Raw genomic sequence first — 17,376 nt, 5'->3', positions numbered from 1 at the left:
ATATCACCAGACGGACACCTCCTTTCTTCCTCTCCCAGGACAATTCGCACTCCTCGACACAAGCAGAAGATCACCAAACGTAATCATCTGATAACGTCACTCAAACTGACTGCTGGGTCGGGAGAACAAGCGCTGAAGCCCACGGAAAGGAAAAGATGGACAATAGAGATGCAGAGATATGGAATGAGAGTGGAAGGGAGGGGGTTCTTCTGGAGGCGAAGAGGGCAGACAGGCCCATTAAAAACTGACCCCTTCTTACCCCTGTAACTTCCCCAGGGAAACTCCTCGCCCACTCACACACCTGCTACTACCGTCTATATTGCCCAGAGGCTGGAGAAACTAAACGGGAAAGAGAATGTCAAGAGAAAATGTATGCATGTGCTTTTTTCACACTCTACTGTACATCCGCAGAGTGAAACTGGGGGAGGGTTTGCACTTTTTTTTTTACAATAGCATGTAAATGTAACAGCGGATCAGAGAAGAGAGAGGAAGATTTGAACAGACTTTATTCATGAGATATTCCATTCTCTCACACGTTCGGTTGCCCTTCAGGTGTTAAATCTAGACAGGAAAAGGCCTCACGGGGGTCCGTGCACAGATTTTTCTGTCAGTGTATGTTAACGGTACAGTGAACGTGTCTATCAGATGGATCGGGCATCCCATTCTCATTTGTTTTTTTTTTCCTCACACTTCTGTCTGTCAGTCACAATTTTATGATGTCATATTTCAGATGGATAGCAGAGTCTTTAGTGCAGAGATGCCCAAAGTGGGGCCCGCGGGCCAAAGTTGTTCCATGGTAACCTGTAATTTGGCCCCCATTAAATCTGAGAAGAATTAGAAATGAAGCTTTCTGCAAATGCCTTTAACAGATATCGTCATTTCTAATTGAACGTAACCTTTTGCTTGTTTGTTTAATTGTTGAGCTGCACAAAAGTAAACTGAAATAAAATGTTTCAATTAAATATTGTGCATAAATCTGATTTTTAAAAATTTACAGACTGTCACTCGAAGATAGAGAACAATACACAAGACATCGACAAGCAAATCAAGGCAAAGACAGGTTCAGCTTGACTCATGTATTTAGCATTGGACACCATTTTCTAACTATTAATATGATTGAAGTATTTTTTCTGTTTATTTTTCAGTATTAAAAAATTAGGAAATTACTATGGCAGCTTTATTGTATTAGTTTGGTATATTTACCTTCAGCCCACCCCCTTAATCAAGCTTGGTGTCACACTGACACCCATAGTGCATTTCATTATTCAATTCAAGTTTATTTATGTAGCGCTTTTACTATGTAGATTGTGACAAGGCGGCTTAACATAGCAGTTCTAGTAAAGTCCTGATTGCAGAGCTGAAGTTCAGTGTAGTTTAAATTTCATTGTTGAAGGTTCAAAAACTGAAAAGCAAATTATTAAGCAGCAAAGCAATAACTAATTAACAAAGATGAACATGACAAGATAATCAAACAGCAAGAAAAATAAGGGAATGCAACTATTATAAATAATAATTTCATTCAATTTCATTAAAATAAATATGATTCAATTAAAATACAGTAGTCAACACTTGAAGTGGTTCAAAACCTTTCATCAGAGTTGTCCTCAATCTTTTGAACACCCATTGGAAAATTTTGAAAAACTGTTTTGATCGACTTTAAATGTTGACTACTGTAGTTTTAATTTGGCAATATATTGACATTTTGCAAATATTACTTCAGTCTGCAGTACAACATGAACATTCAGAAATCATCCCAATGCTGATTTGTGTCTTAAAAAAATATTTATTATTTTTATAAATGTTAGACAGCGGCAAAAACCATGACATTTCGTCAAGATTCGTCGACACTTCAAAAGAGAAGCAATTTTATTAAATAGAACTTAAGTCATAAATGTCTAAAAGTGTCAATGTCATATCTGAATATAAAGATTCATTTGGTTCTTACAAAAAGCACCCAGACAGGACCCACATGAAAACAAATATAATATTCAATATTGTGGAGAAAAGAAATTTATTTATTTTTTACTTTTGTCTCTTTATTTTTTATTAGAAAAAATGTTCAGACTAAAAAGAGATTAATCAATCTTTTTCTTTTGCATGATACCAAATATTAACCAAACATACTTTTTCTTTCTGACTCTATTGCATACTTCTTAAAAAGACCTGCTAACAAGATGAAAATAGCAAAAGAAGAATATAGAGCAGATTGGCTTGATATGCCAACAATATCATTAAAAATCAAAACCATTGATCAATTATTAACCAAATCAAGCAGACGTAGCATAACCTCAAAACAATGTGATCAATAGTTTGATCTGAGATACGATTCTAAGCACAATGTTTATGAACATTGCTATAAAGAATGACAAAGGCACATCTGTGTGCCTTATAAAGGCCTTATGAATGTAAATTACCTTCACTTTTGGCCCATCTGTCCTTCACAAACCCCTAACAGCTGCCCTGAGGATGCGTTCAAAGAGAGCAAGAAGAATAAATGTCACTCACTCACTTATTTTGTCTTTCATTCTCTTCGGAAAGGCACCTCTCTCTACCCTCCTCTCCCTACCCTACCCTCCTCCTCCTTTCCTAGTGTAAATGATCAAGTCTCTCCTCTCTTCCTGCTCTAAAGATCCAAGGAGAATCTGACAGATGGGGAGGAGAGGGCAGCATCCATCCACTTGTTTCTGTTACAGGCATAGTGAACTGCAACATTATGCGAAGGGAATGGAAATTACAGCTAAACTTAATGGACTGACTGCTCAATAAATGAAAAGGAAAGAGAAACACGATCAAATTGAAGAAGTTGGTATCTCCTGCTGTGTGGTCAGAGAGGACAGTTATTGACCATCTGGAGGCTCAGTCACTGTTGCATTGTTAAAATCAAAGACCCTCCGCCCCCTCAGAGAATTACACTGGATTACACAGCAGCACCAGAACACTCTCTGTGCACACACACACAAAGACAAAGGCGAAACCCTTCTGACATCCTCACACAAAAGAACTGACCTCAGAAAAACACAAAAAGTCAAAAAGAAAAGTTATAAAAGAGAAAAACAGAAGGAGAAGAGGAGGGAGACCTCCAATCTCCAGGATATATACAGCTCTCACTTTCTTTATTTGTTTATATCGGGGGGGAAAAAAGTTAATTAACCTCAATAAATAATGTAAAAAGACTCAAAAGCAAATTTAGATTCAGGTTAGTGTAGCTAAGAAAACTAATGGGAGCTGTGAAAGCAAACTTCAGTCATCTAGCCTGAAAACCCTGGCTCAAATCCCACTCTTTGAGCTGGATGTGAGGTTTAGAGGGAGAATTTAACAGAGGGCAACTAGTTGGAGTGATGCAAGTAATCTTGCTAGCCTATTCTGGAAGCATCAGTTTCAATCCTGACAGGAGTAGGGAAAAGTACAACCAGGAAGGATTAGGGTACGGACTCTGACGATAGTGAGAATTAAGGATGGGATACACCACGCAGATAGTCGGCAATCAATGGGCTAGTTTATTTGATGTTCCGCTCACTATCGTCAGAAGAAGTTTGCCTGATTCAGCATCTAGAATCGGCTTTAGTCACTGGTAAAGGATAGCACACTGATCTGTTCACTGGCTGTTTAGCTACGAATCAGAGTGTGAGAACAAAACCTGAAGTGATGAAACCAAGTAAACGATGCAAGTTAAGAAGAAACAAAGAAGCCAAGTGTTATTTGCCACATTTCTTAAATATCTGCATACAAGATGGATCATTAGATATCTTTGATGAGCGAGAAGTACTGAAAACATTAAGTAAACGCTGCTTTGTTTTCAGTTTGTATGTGTGCAGCACTACCTCTGGTTTCTCTTTGTGGAATGACAAAACGGATACTTCGAGATACACAGATTTGGTGTGTCCATGGCTTGTGCATCTTTTTGTTCCTGATAGCATGAGGAATCGATTCAGTTAGCTGTCATCATCACCGCTAGTTTTTAGACATTGTTGGGTGTGTCCCTTTAGAGTAGTGTAACCCAGGCCAGCTAACAAGACCTTTGCGAATAAACACCACTAGTCACCACTGGCTTGCTTGGTTTCTGACTTGTGGAGTTGTGCATCAATGGATTTTCTTCAGTGTTTGGACTTTCAGTAGTGAATTTTAAACCACACTGAAATGAACTTCAACTCTGAAAACTGTACTGACACAATTTCAATTTACTAGAGCGTCTATTTTAAGCTGCTTTGACACAATCTACAATGTAAAATTACAATATAAATAAAGATTAATTGAATTGAACAAACTTGCACTTCATGTAAATGACATGAGGGAGAGTAAATAGTCAAGAGAATGTAAACTGTTTGTGTACCTAATCCTATAGGACATATTATTATGAACAACAAGACCAGTGTTGCCAATGATAGAGAGAATAACTGTAAGTTTAATGGCAGAGTGAATGTCCTTGTTTTTCTGATGTAACATATACAGTCTTCACACATCACACAAACACTTGTGCATTTTTAAATAAGAACATTCAGCTCGCTCGCAAGCGCAAGAACTAGAACACTCTAACAAGCATCTTATTGTCTGCAATGGAACAATGAGCCCACCTAGAAATAAACAGGGAGAATAGGCAGAACAAGCTGAAGCAGACAGAACTAAGAGACTGAAGTGCACAAAGACAGAGAACCATATTGTCAGTGCCCATATATAATCACCAAGATGAAATGAACAAATGGAGGAAAATAAATGACAGAGCAGCAGTTGTACAAGGCATTCAGTTGAGTTTATATTGAGCAAAACAAAAGCACTAAATATATCTTCTCTCTGAGTCATGAGTTTTTTTCTGAACCCCAATCCAAAAAAAAAACCAAACCAAAATATACACACTGCTTCGGTTGGTCTCACGGGCAAAACATCCACACACACATAGCCGCCTGTAGTGGGTGGATGAAAGGGCGCACTAATGACAAGGTGCTGTGTTCAATTAGAGCTTCAAAGAGTGGAGGGGGGCTTCCTCTTCCTCCGCCCCATACAAATCATCCACAATCACCACAACCAATCGGAAACATGACAACCTGCTTGCACGGCCAATCAAACAACCTGACAACCTGCCAACACTCTTATGCCCAAGAGTTTACCAGCTGCTGTTCTTCTGCCTGCGAAGAACAAAGTCTTATTCTCTCCTTCAATCAAACACACTACCACATAATATAAACGCAACAACCACAAAATATATTGCAATTGTTTCAGATAAATAAGTTGCTCTTGATGTAGTGTGGATGTGATATAGATTGAAAGAGGATTTGCATACATTTTAATTTAGGAAAAAAATCCCAAATCATAATAACTGAATTAATTACAAATCCACACCTGTTGTGCAACTTGCTTGACACATCAAGGACCGATATGTTTTGTGATTGTAGCCAGAGTATGACCTTTCCCTAGCACAAAAAGGTTTTTAAATGTATTTTAATACTCAACAACACTAATCTATATTACACTTTCAAGGACAATAATCAATATGATGATTTTTTCAATCAAACAATATGCTGCAACCCTGTGTTCTTCTGTAAATAATGCGTATGATTTACATATAATTTGTTATTGCAAGTAATGGCAGCAATATCCCTGCAAATCAATTCAAGGTATTAAAAAAGGAATTGTAAATTTCTGGAAAAACTGAACTGTTTCAGTTACACAAGTGGATTTAAAAATGGATTAATGTGAATTGTTAAAAAAAGGAGTCACTGCAGTTCAAATTCTTTTTTTAGAGAGCCATAAGTGTATGAATGGTGGAATGGAAGTGAATGGATGTGTTTAGAAAATTAGTCAATCCAGTTTCACCTTCCTTCTACACATTGCCAAAGCACAAGGTCTAACTGAATCATGCATGTGGAATGAAACTGTTAATTGAAAACAAATAGAATAATTAATAACAATTATTAAAAGTAGACTTATACTAGTGTGTGGAAAAGGAATCACTTCCACTCTTCTGTATGCACAATGTGTGAATATGAAATGAAAGTGTATTAATAAGAGTCTTTGGAAACTAATGTAGAAAATGGAGTGTAGAAAGTAGTCAGTCCAGATCCTATTCTCCACTCCATTCCTTTTTTCTAATGCAGTATACCAGGGGTGTCCAAATTCGGTCCTGCTGAGTTTAGCTACAACTTGCTTAAACACACCTGGCAGGAAGTTTCTAGTATCTAGTAAGAGCTTGATTAGCTGGTTCATGAGTGTTTGATTAGAGTTGGAGCTAAACTCTCAAGGACACCAGCCCTCCAGAACTGATTTTGGACACCCCTGTTGTAGACTAACAAAAATGTTCTTGTTAGATTTGTTATCTTGTTTCGAGATTTTACAAACAATACCATTTATTATTTTGCTTGTTTTATGAGGGATAAAAATCACTTAATTTTGACATATTTCTTAAAACAAGATAGTATGTTTTGCTTGTCTATAAAATGCTTCTTGATTTAAGATCGTTTAGATATTTGGACTAGAAATATTTTCATGAAAAAGGCTATTTTGCAATGTAAACGAACAAAATGTGTTCCTGGTTGATGAATATGAAAAGAGAGTAAACAAAATAAAAGCAAATTCATTGGTGTATTTTTAAAAGAGACACTCCAGTTACGCTCATTGCAATAACCTTATAATAAAACAGAAAACTAAGTAGTAAATAAGGAGTAAATGTGGATGAAAAGTGGTTACAATAAAGGTATATTAACATAAATGCTACCTCTCCAGTGGTATTCTTACAAAGTCATTAAAGCATCTGATAATGTGAATGTGAAATTAAAGTTGATTATTGTTTATGCATTTTTAAAGTCATGCACTTACCGTTCTCCTTCTCCTCTCCCATTTTGGTGATGGACTCGGACAGGCCCAAACTGGCCGAAGTGGGCAGCGCTCCAAGCAATAATGATAACGAGGGCCGTTTGGTTAGAGAAACTCTCTCTCCATCTTGCTCCTGCTCTTCATTCTCCCCACACAGATGAGATGCGGCTGCCCTCAGTTCATCATCTTCTCCATCAAGGTGACTGGAGGATGCCAAGGAAACCACATCATCTGGGAATAGCAAGCAAGATATATAGTTGAAGTCACAACTAGTGTTCCAGTGAATTTTTTTATATATATATTTGCCAAATTATGTTTAACAGAGCAAGGAAGTTTTCACAGTATTTACCATATTTTTTTTTTCTAGAGAAAGTCTTATTTGTTGTATTTTGGCTTGAATAAATGCTGTTTTTATTTTTTTAAACCATATTACGGTCAATATTATTGGCCCTCTTAAGCATTATTTTTTTCGACCGTCTACAGCTGAAAAATACATCTTGAAAAATATCTAGTAAAATATTATGTACTGTCATCATGGTAAAGATAAAAAGAAACTAATTATAAGAAATTAGTCTGTAAAACTATTATGTTTAGAAATGTGTTAAAAATGCATCTTTCCATTAATTGGCACCTATGAGGAGGATCAGCTTTTTTAAGCTGTTTGGACAGAACTGTGTGTAGGTATAGTGTGTCCACAGTCATATTTGAGTGATATAAACACAACAAGTCTCTATTTTTAAATTTCCTGATGTTAAAATAGGATCCAAATCCCTCCCATTTTGAGGCCGACTGCAACGTGACACAGAAGTGCGGTTTTCCCGCCCACCGAATTGATTGACAGTTGTATATTAACATGTCTCTGTAGTAACACGTATAATCATATCAACAAAACAGGACATTCGCAAACCAACCGGGATTAAAAGATCTGTTGAGCTCTCTGTGATCATCAATCATCATCAAATGTGATCAAGAGTAAGTTTTACAAGTTAATTTAGTTTAAATGTTTTTAAAACATGTGCATGCATGTAATGAATTACAGCGATTTTACCGTCTTTATCACCAAAGCCGCATGTCACTACAATTACAAAAGAAGATGCTTCAATCCTGGTTAGTGGATGTTAAATGAGTATCCTGTCGGATTTGCAGTGCAAAAACAGTGCAAAGTTTTGTCCGTGTCTGTGTGTGTGTATGTGAACTTTGAACGACATTGTGTGTGACTTATCATTGCAACTCCACAACAAATACATAAATAATCAATGGGAAAGTTCTTACTGTAGTATTTCTCACAAACGTTACGTGAGATCTGCTTCATTAATGTCTGTCACTGTGCTGTTTATCTGATGCACACAGCTGGAGATTGAGGCACACTCTGATAGGCAAGTGGGAATGGTGGGCGGGGAGAACTAGCATTAAATGCACAGGCAACAAAAAACAGCTACATTGGTTTAGAGCAGAAAACTCTAATATACTGAAAGGTTTAATAAATAATCTGTTGGTCGTTTTGAGCTAAAACTTTACAGACACATTCTGGAGAAACAAAAGACTTATCTTAAATCTTGTAAAAGGGGTAAAATAGGTGCCCTTTAAAGAAAAATTGAGGGGAAAAAAGTATACAGGTGGGCTAATAATTCAGGAGGGTTAATAATTCTGACTTCAATTGTACACATCCCACCAGTGAAATCCCTCAAAACCCTAACAAGCACGGTGTTTGAAAGAGTCAAATGAAGAAAAAAATGGCTGCTTGAATGCAAATGACATGAAATTATTTTTATAATTAAATTATTTTGCTAATTAAAACATGGAGCTAGATGCATTTGCACTCTTGATTTTGAACTTTGCTTTAGATATAGCTGACATGGGGAGAAAAAGTAATTACGCAAACACACACAGCTGACCCAATAAACAACACACATGCATGCACACACGCTACCGAAATGAAAGAGACACTCAGACAGGCACACAAACACTCCCACGCTCGCAGTCTTAATTAGTTCCCTTCTGTAATCACTGCATTAGAGAGAGAGATATCACGCATGGGGAAGCACTGGATCTCTGATTGTGGGTGCTTCTGAACAAGGAGATAATTGGACAGAAACATAAACAGAATTTCTGCACAAGGGAAGTAACACTCCACTTCCTGAATAAACCCTGTGAGAGCAGCTCTCAGCAAACAAAGAGAAGGCCTGACAACAACATAATCGTTTGTTTAAAGGGGGATATTTGGTGTCTTTTACAAATAATTGTAGTTCTGGTGAAGCACTTTTCCCTAAATTTATTTTTATATTATTAGATGATGGACAGAGTGTATACACACAGTTAAGTACTTGGCAAAATACATGGACAAAACAACTTTATATAAAGACTTTCCACACAACAGCTGCTGACTGCAAACCCATTTTACTTTTCCAACTGCACACCGCCATCTGAGAGCATGTGCTGCCAAGTGTCAATCTTTCTTAAAACCAGTTAATACAAAATAAACTTAGACACATGGCAGATGCATTTGCATGTCCCATAATACTTGTTAACCATCAATTCATTTTAAAAGAATTTAATATGTAAGACATTCCACAATATAATGTGATTAGGAAGATGTTCATGTTTACTCACTGGCCACTTTATTAGGTACACCTTACTAGTACTGGGATGGAGCACCCTTTGCCTTCAGAACTGCCTTAATCCTACATGGCATAGATTCAACAAGGTACTGTTAATATTCCTTAGAGATTTTGGTCCATACAGACATGATAGCATCACACAGTTGCTGTTGATTTGTTGAATTTCCAGTTCCACCACATCCTAAAGGTGCTCTACTGAATTGAGATCTGGTGACTGTGGAGATCATTTGAGTCATGTTCAAAAAACAGTCTGAGATTATTCATGCTTTATGACACGCTGCCTTATCCTGCTGGAAGTAGCCATCCGAAGATACACTGTGGTCATAAAGGTATTAACATGGTCAGCAACAACACTCAGGTAGGCTTTGGCGTTGACATGATGATCAATTGGTAATAATGGGCCCAAAGTGTGCCAAGAAAATATCCCCCACACCATTACACCACCACCAGCAGCCTCAACTGTTGATACAAGGAAAGCATGGATGCTTTCGTGTTGTTGATGCCAAATTCTGACCCGACCATCCAAAAATTGAGACTCATCAGACCAGGCAATGTTTTTCCAATCTTCTATTGTCCAATTGTGGTGAGCCTGTGTGAAGTGCCAGGAGTGGCATCTGGTGTGGTCTTCTGCTGCTGTAGCCTATCCGCCTCAAGGTTCGATGTGTTGTGCGTTCAGAGATGCTCTTCTGCATACCTCGGTGGTAACGAGTGGCTATTTGAGTTACTTTTGTCTTTCTATGAGCTCGAACCAGTCTGATTATTTTCCTCTGACCTTTGGCATCAACAAGGCATTAGCGCACACAGCACTGCCGCTCACTGGATACTTTCTCTTTTTCGTACCATTCTCTGTAAACCCCAGAGATGGTCGACAATTTGTGTTAATTTAAAGAAATTAGAAGAAATTTGCGTTAATGAGCAGTTGGACAGGTGTACCTAATAAAGTGGCCAGTGAGTGTATATTAGTTTAAAATATAACCTTTACATTCAGAAACAGAATTGTGGACAGTGTGAAGTCAGAATGGCTTTTTTAAAGCAGCAATGAAGCATTAAAGTGATAAAAAGAGACAATGGAAGGGTTTTATATTTAACCATTTTCTTCATAAAGTCCTGAAAAAATGTATCAGTTACCACAAATAATATTAAGCCTTGAAATGGTTAACGTTAGTAGTAAAAACTTTTATGATGTTAAATGTAAAATTCTGTATTTTCAAATATATTAAAACCGATTAATTTATTCATTTTATAAATCAAATAAATGCAGCCTTCTTTTAATAAATGAGACTTCTTTCAAAGGAAAAACCTTTTGAACAGTACAGTGTAAACATACTGTATATTGATGAAACATGCTTTCAGTTTGATGATTTTTCTGCATGATTGAGTTTGAACACAGTACCTTCTCTGGAACAGGATGCATAAATCCCCCTAGCTTTGGGCCTACAGCTTTCCAACTCAACTTCAATCTCATCCTGATAGCCACATATTTCACCTGCAGATCACATAAGTGCAAAGTAACACATCAAACACAAGAAACCAAGTCTGTTGAAAAGACAATGGTGAAATAGATTAAGCAACAACTCTGGTATAAACGTTTACCTTCAATATCATCAACTTTCTTCGCAAGCTCCTGTTCAATCTGTTGAGGAAAAAAAAAAAAAAAAAAGAGTTGGATTGATTGTGCAAAAGCATACATTTAATGATTAAAACTTCTTACAAAAAGTGGCATGTGATGCGTGACCTGTTTTAGCTTTTGCTTCCTGAGTCCTGCTGTGAATGAAGGCGGGTCGCACTCCTGCTCCAGATCAGTCTTCATGAACTCTTCAATAGTCAGCTCACTGGTGGGCGTGTCCTCAAATTCATACAACCTGTCAATCCAAAACACCAGGGGGTCAGGCCAGGCAACTGAACAGCATAATGGGGCCTAAATTCAAAGCCTCAGAAACACAAAATTTCAATAATGGCACAAACGCTAAAAATAATAACTAAGAGCAAGCTATTAATACAAAATGCACCTTTTCCTTAGCGTGGCCTCGCAGACTTTCACCACACTAATCACTTCTTTAATTGTGCGACGGAACTCGTGCATACGGGCCGCAACCAGGAGAGCTATGGGAAACACAAGCACAAAACTTAATGGTACTTCAAACAAACTTTCAGCCAATGACAAGAGAGAACATGAGAAAAGGAAAGGACAGAAGATGCATAGTCAAATATAAAACATTTATACGTTTTCAGAAAAGTGCATCTGCTGTACCTGCTTCCCTACCGACTCACCTCAGGCAGAACAAACAGACATTAAATGCACCTGCAATACCGCAGAGCCCCTCATGCCCGTTTCACTCAGAGTCATTAAAAAAACATAAACAGCCAGATGCACTTCTGGACTACCTGACAAACTCAAGAATGTCCAACAACACAAAGCATGCAAACATGTAAAAGATACTCTGGAGCTTAATGACGCCTCATGATGAACCATACTTCATTCTTTTATTGCTTTAATTAATTTTATAGAAAACATGGTAAGGTGTGCAACTTGATTTAGATTGTCCTTTTAGTAATGAGAAGTTGGATTTAACAAGATAATACAGGCTCAGAAAAAAATAATACATTATTAACATAATTCATATTCTCAATAGGAAGATTTTGCAGCACATTATTCATGCTTTTTTTTTATATGTTCAGTATATAGATGCATACATCTATATATATCTGTATATCTATCTATCTATGCATACATACACATAGTGTTTAATGACTTTGGAGGCAAAGTTTGTCACTAATAATCGAGATACTTTCAGTCTTTCCCACAAGAACTTAAGTTTATATTTACCTAATTTAACAGTTTTGTGGAAATATAATAATCACAAATCATATATCCATTCTTTTCATTGTGCAACCCTATGTTATATTGATTCAACCTATATGTGCTCTGGGTGATTTTGTGTCTTAATTTGGTCATAACCTTTTCTGTGTTTTAGCTAGCAGAATCATTTTTTGTGACAAATCTGTTTTTGACACATATTTTCAGAAAATGCTTTGATTTTTTTTTTTACTCAACAACAAACTCTAGGCAAATTTACTACGCTTTTGTTATGTTAAGGATGAAACATCCAGTAAATTAAACTGCTGTAAAATGCTTCAATTAAATATAAATATTTAAATAAAAAAAAAAACATTTTTTGCATAAATCTATTAATCAACCTCAGTTCTGACCAAAACTACTAAATTACTAAGAAAATTACATGATTTTAACTATTTAATTGCCAAATTCATAAATGATGTCATTGTTTTGCTGAAAAAAACAAAAATACATATATTCAATATAAAAAGTAATCGTGGGCTGGATTTCTCTTGGACATGCGAAACAACATTGCTTTTGATGCACTGTTTTTGATTGACTTTCATTTTTTTCTCTCTAATACACTGTTGGTAGCTGTTTTTGATCCATTGACTTCCATTATAACCACATTTTTTATTACAAAACCTTCACACCATAAAATCATGCATTTTTGATTGTTGGTGGTTTTCACTGTTGGGAAGAGGTAAAATTTGTCATTTTTACTGTTGATCATCAGTTGGCACCATTAATCGTTTTGATAGGCCTGTGCAAAAAAAAAAACAAAAAAAAAAAAGTAGTTTCTGGATTTTATATGGAGTATAACAGCAAATTAAAGTGTGTGTATGTGTGTCCGTGAGTGTGTGAGAGTGTCCTTTGCACACTTACCTTGATGTGTCTAATAAAATAAAAAAATATGCATCTCAGCTCTCAGAACTGCATAGAGTAAACAAAAACAAAGACTGTGTATTTATGCACCATCAAATGTGGTTATAATGGAAGTCAAAATGACAAAAAAAAAAAAAAAAAAAAAAAAAACCCAACAGTAAATTAAGGAGAAAAAATAAAAATCTAACAATGCATCAAAGCCAATGTTGTAACCAATCACTCACATGTCCAAGACTGAGATAAACGGTAAAAGAAAATGCAGTCCACACTTACTTTTTATATTGAAAATACGTCATTTTGTGTGTGTTTTTTTACTAAATCAGTGACATCCTCAGTGAACTTGGCAAATAAATAGTTAAAATTCTGTAAATTTTAAAAACATTTAATAGTTTTGATCAGGACTGAGGTTGATTAAAAGATAAGCAAAACAAAATATGTATCTGATGCATTTTTAAAGCAGCATAACTCAATAGATGTTTTTATCCCAAACATAACAAAAGGGCAGTACATTTGAAGAGTGCACAAGGGTTAAACTGAAAGTATTTATATTATGTTATAAAGAATTTGTACTTTAAACGTATGCTGATTTTCTTAATAATCCTGCAAAAACGTACACACCACAGTTTCTAAGCAATAGGTTTTTTTTCAATATTTAAAAATGATTTTTGAGCCATAAATCTACATATTCTAATGACCTCTCAATGCCAATGTCAGCTTTGCCATCAAATGAATAAATTACTTTTAAATACATATTAAAACAAAAATTTACTTGACATTTAAATAATTCACAGTGCTGCTCTTCTAACTATTTTTCATCAAATAAATGCATCTATAGCAAAGGCTTCTTTCAAGAACATTAAGAATCATAAAGAGAATCTATGCATGAACTTTGTCATATAAACTTTTCTCATATGCATTTCTCAAATCACATACATATCCAAGTATGAAATTCTTGGTCTTTTGACAGATTAAAGGTGTGGCACATCTTACCCCACTCGCCCCTACATGTCCAGGGGTGTCAGCTGCTGCTAGGTCTAATTAAGTGCTATTCTAGGCTCACGTTCATATGGAGAATTCAAATAAAACTGCAATTTTCCTCCTACACTGTTAACCCTACAGGATATCAAACCAATCTGTGTTCCAGACACTACATGAGGACTATTCAACAAGCTCAAGGCCTTCATCACACTCAGCAGTCCTCTCTGTCGCTCAGTTTATCTTCATTCTGGGCTTTTCACACATTCTTTCAGTCTCTGCGTCGGCCTGGCTTTCTTTCTCAAGTCTCTGATCTCTCACTGCGAAACAAACTCTTTTAGGCTCATGCTTCCTCTTTTCTCAGCGCTGCTCCTAAAAGATTAATGGGAGATTAATTATTCAGGTTATGCAGTGGAGGCGGGGGGGAGAGAAACTCACGCTGAGAGGCAGGAGGAGTCAGTTATTCTAAAAACTTAATTACCGAAACTCACTTTTAACAGACTGTCAAGTTTGTGCGAGACCGAAAGTCCAAGAAAAACACATTAGAAACACGCATCTCTGAGACAACTGATAACACCAAGATAGGTCGATCATCACGAATACTGTGGAAGACCTATTGGAACCTGCATTTTCACAGAAATCAGTCAAGTTTTGTCAAGAAAAAAATCATGATTTGGGGTTACATTCAGTATGGGGGCATGCAAGAGATCTGCAGAATAAATGGCAACATCAACAGCCTGAGGAATCAAGACATTTGTGCTGCCCATTACATTACAAACAACAGGAGAGGGTAAATTCTTCAGCAGGATAGCACTCCTTCTCATACTTCAGCCTCCTCATCAAAGTTACTGTAAGAAAAGGTCAAGGTGCTCCAAGATTGACCAGCCCAGTCACCAGATATGAACATTATTGAGCATGTCTGGGGTAAGGAGGCATTGTCGATGAATCCAACTAATCTTGGTGAACTCTAGGAGTCCTGCAAGAACGCTTTCTTTGCCATTCCAGATGACTTTATTAATAAGTTATTTGAGTTATTGCAGAGATGGATGTATCCCATGATCCGCAAGGATAATTATTTTTAACTGCACCATGACTTTATATTCTTTACTGTACATTATTTCTGCAAAGTGACAATACTTTTGTCTAAGCAAAGTCAGACCTTATTGTCCTAGTTACATAATTAAAAATCAAGGCATATTCATATTTTATTTTGGTAAAAAAAAAGCGTAATCTAGAGGGCTTTGGCTTTCATAAAAGCCGCTTCTGATACCAAATAATCAACTAGAAGTCTAGTTATTATTTGTTGTTCCTAAAACTTGGATAAGACTTTTGTCAGGTAGTGTATGACCTGATCTAACTGTAGATTCTGACCATTTGCAAAACTTCCAGTTCTGTATGGTGGTTTTTGGACTGCATTCCATGCTGTATGCGCATGTAACAAAGCAACCCTTCACTAGCTCACATCATTAAAGAGGTCGCACCGTTAGGGGAGGGTTGCCATGGTTACCTGCTCCGCAGAGGCCTGAAGGTCTTCGTCCCGTGTGCATCCAGTCTCTCTTCATCCTCTGCAGGAGACGCAGTGCCGTCATAGAAACCTCATGGCTCTTCTCTCCAAATTCCAGCAGTTGTGCAAAGCGTGGGATATAAAGACATGGATCTGTGCGAAACAAAACTCTCATAATTACAAAGCCAGTGCATCTAGACCACCTCAAGAACTCAGCTGCAGTTCAAAACTGTTTTGCAGATGAGTGTGAAACCTCAAGTTTAAAGCTGCTAATGAGTGTATGTGAAGAAATGATTTATTGGGTACATTATTACACCCCCACCCACAAGTGCCCATGGCCACTAACACATGCTTTTAATAAACCTGACTATCAGTAAACAGCCCGGAAATTGGACATAAATTATCCACTATAAAGCTTTAGCAAACTCCTTGACAAATAATGCAAATCAAGATGTTTCTGAAACCATTCAAATCAATTTTAGGCTTGTACAGTTTCCAAACAATGTATTTTCTCAGCAGATGATGCCACTCAGAAGTCTTTCAGCTCTAATAATGCATCTGCAATGTTTTTATCCAATTAAATGATTCTCAATCAGGGATGTGTATCCTTGGAAGTACTTAGGTTTCATGAGTTGCTTTTGATTTATTTAAAGGGATACAGAAACGATAGCAACCAAATTATTAGCGCTGTAAAGTTTGTTGGCTACATACACATTGTAAATTTTAGATGTGACAATCATATTCCCTAAATTATCATTCACACTCACAAAAGTGTGAGGGCTGATAGCCTCACATGATGATTTTTTCATTCATCTGATAAAACGTTCAGGTTAAAGTTTTTTTTTTTTTTTTTTGTAAAATGAAGTTCTTATTTTCAAGATCTGGCAACACGACTAAGTCAAGAAATATTTCTCTTACTGTGATTTTTTGCACACACCCTACAGAAAACAGAGAAAGAGACAACTGTGATGTTTAAATCTCATTGAAAGCTATTTGCTTAATTTGGTTTCGTTTATATAGTGTAGGGGTGGCAGAGTGGCTCAGTGGTTAGCACTGTCACCTCACAACAAGAAGGATGCTGGTTTGAGTCCTGGCTGAACCAGCTGGCATATCTGTGTGGACTTTGCATGTTCTCCCCATGTTTGCATGGGTCACCTTGGGGTGCTTCAGTTTGCCCCACAGTCCAGATACATGTGGTATAGACCATTTTGAGGACAATATGCAAAAACAATGGTCCCAACGTATGTCCTGTTTTACTTTTTTTTCTTTTATTTCTATAGCTTCCGAGAATTCAAAAAGAGCCACATATTGATAATTAATACTATGAAAGCTGTTTTAACATGAAGTCAAGATTGAATTGCCTCTTGTTACAGTTATGGAATAGTTTGATAACAAGCAGGAAATGTTCATGGTCCAATCACATGACCATATTAAAATGGTTTATAAGTGAATTGGGTAAATCAAAATAGGCGTAAGTGTGTGAATGTGAGTGTATGGGTGGTTCCCAGTACTGGGTTGCGGCTGGAAGGGCATCTGCTGCGTAAAATATGTTTTAGAAAAGTTAGCAGTTTGTTCCACTGTGGAGACTCCTGATAAATAAGGGAATAAGCCGAAGGAAAATTAATAAATGAGTAAACAATGTGTACAATGTATGAAAATGTGGTTGTCACTACCAAAATATTTGGCCGGAGCAAATTTGTTACTGAATTCGGTCGTCACTTTGTCGAATCATTTTACTGTGTGTACAAAAAAGG

At 36.7% G+C, this 17,376-nt stretch overlaps 1 protein-coding gene across 4 annotated transcripts in view; it reads right to left on the bottom strand.

The window, feature by feature from the left end:
* Positions 1-17,376, bottom strand: part of brf1a (BRF1 general transcription factor IIIB subunit a) — an 81,862-nt gene that overhangs the window by 30,634 nt on the left and 33,852 nt on the right. For all 4 annotated transcript variants that reach the window (XM_017358699.3, NM_199898.1, XM_073919334.1 and 1 more), the window contains 6 exon segments: positions 15,626-15,775; positions 11,432-11,525; positions 11,158-11,284; positions 11,016-11,055; positions 10,816-10,908; positions 6,808-7,035 (listed from right to left, as the gene is read on the bottom strand). In XM_017358699.3, the coding sequence (XP_017214188.1) occupies positions 6,808-7,035; positions 10,816-10,908; positions 11,016-11,055; positions 11,158-11,284; positions 11,432-11,525; positions 15,626-15,775 (732 nt within the window).

Source organism: Danio rerio, chromosome 13, assembly GCF_049306965.1.
Source record: "Danio rerio strain Tuebingen ecotype United States chromosome 13, GRCz12tu, whole genome shotgun sequence".
Taxonomy (NCBI): Eukaryota; Metazoa; Chordata; class Actinopteri; order Cypriniformes; family Danionidae; genus Danio; species Danio rerio.
The sequence above is the reverse complement of the archived record's forward strand: the minus strand, read 5'-3'. Positions and strand labels throughout refer to the sequence as shown.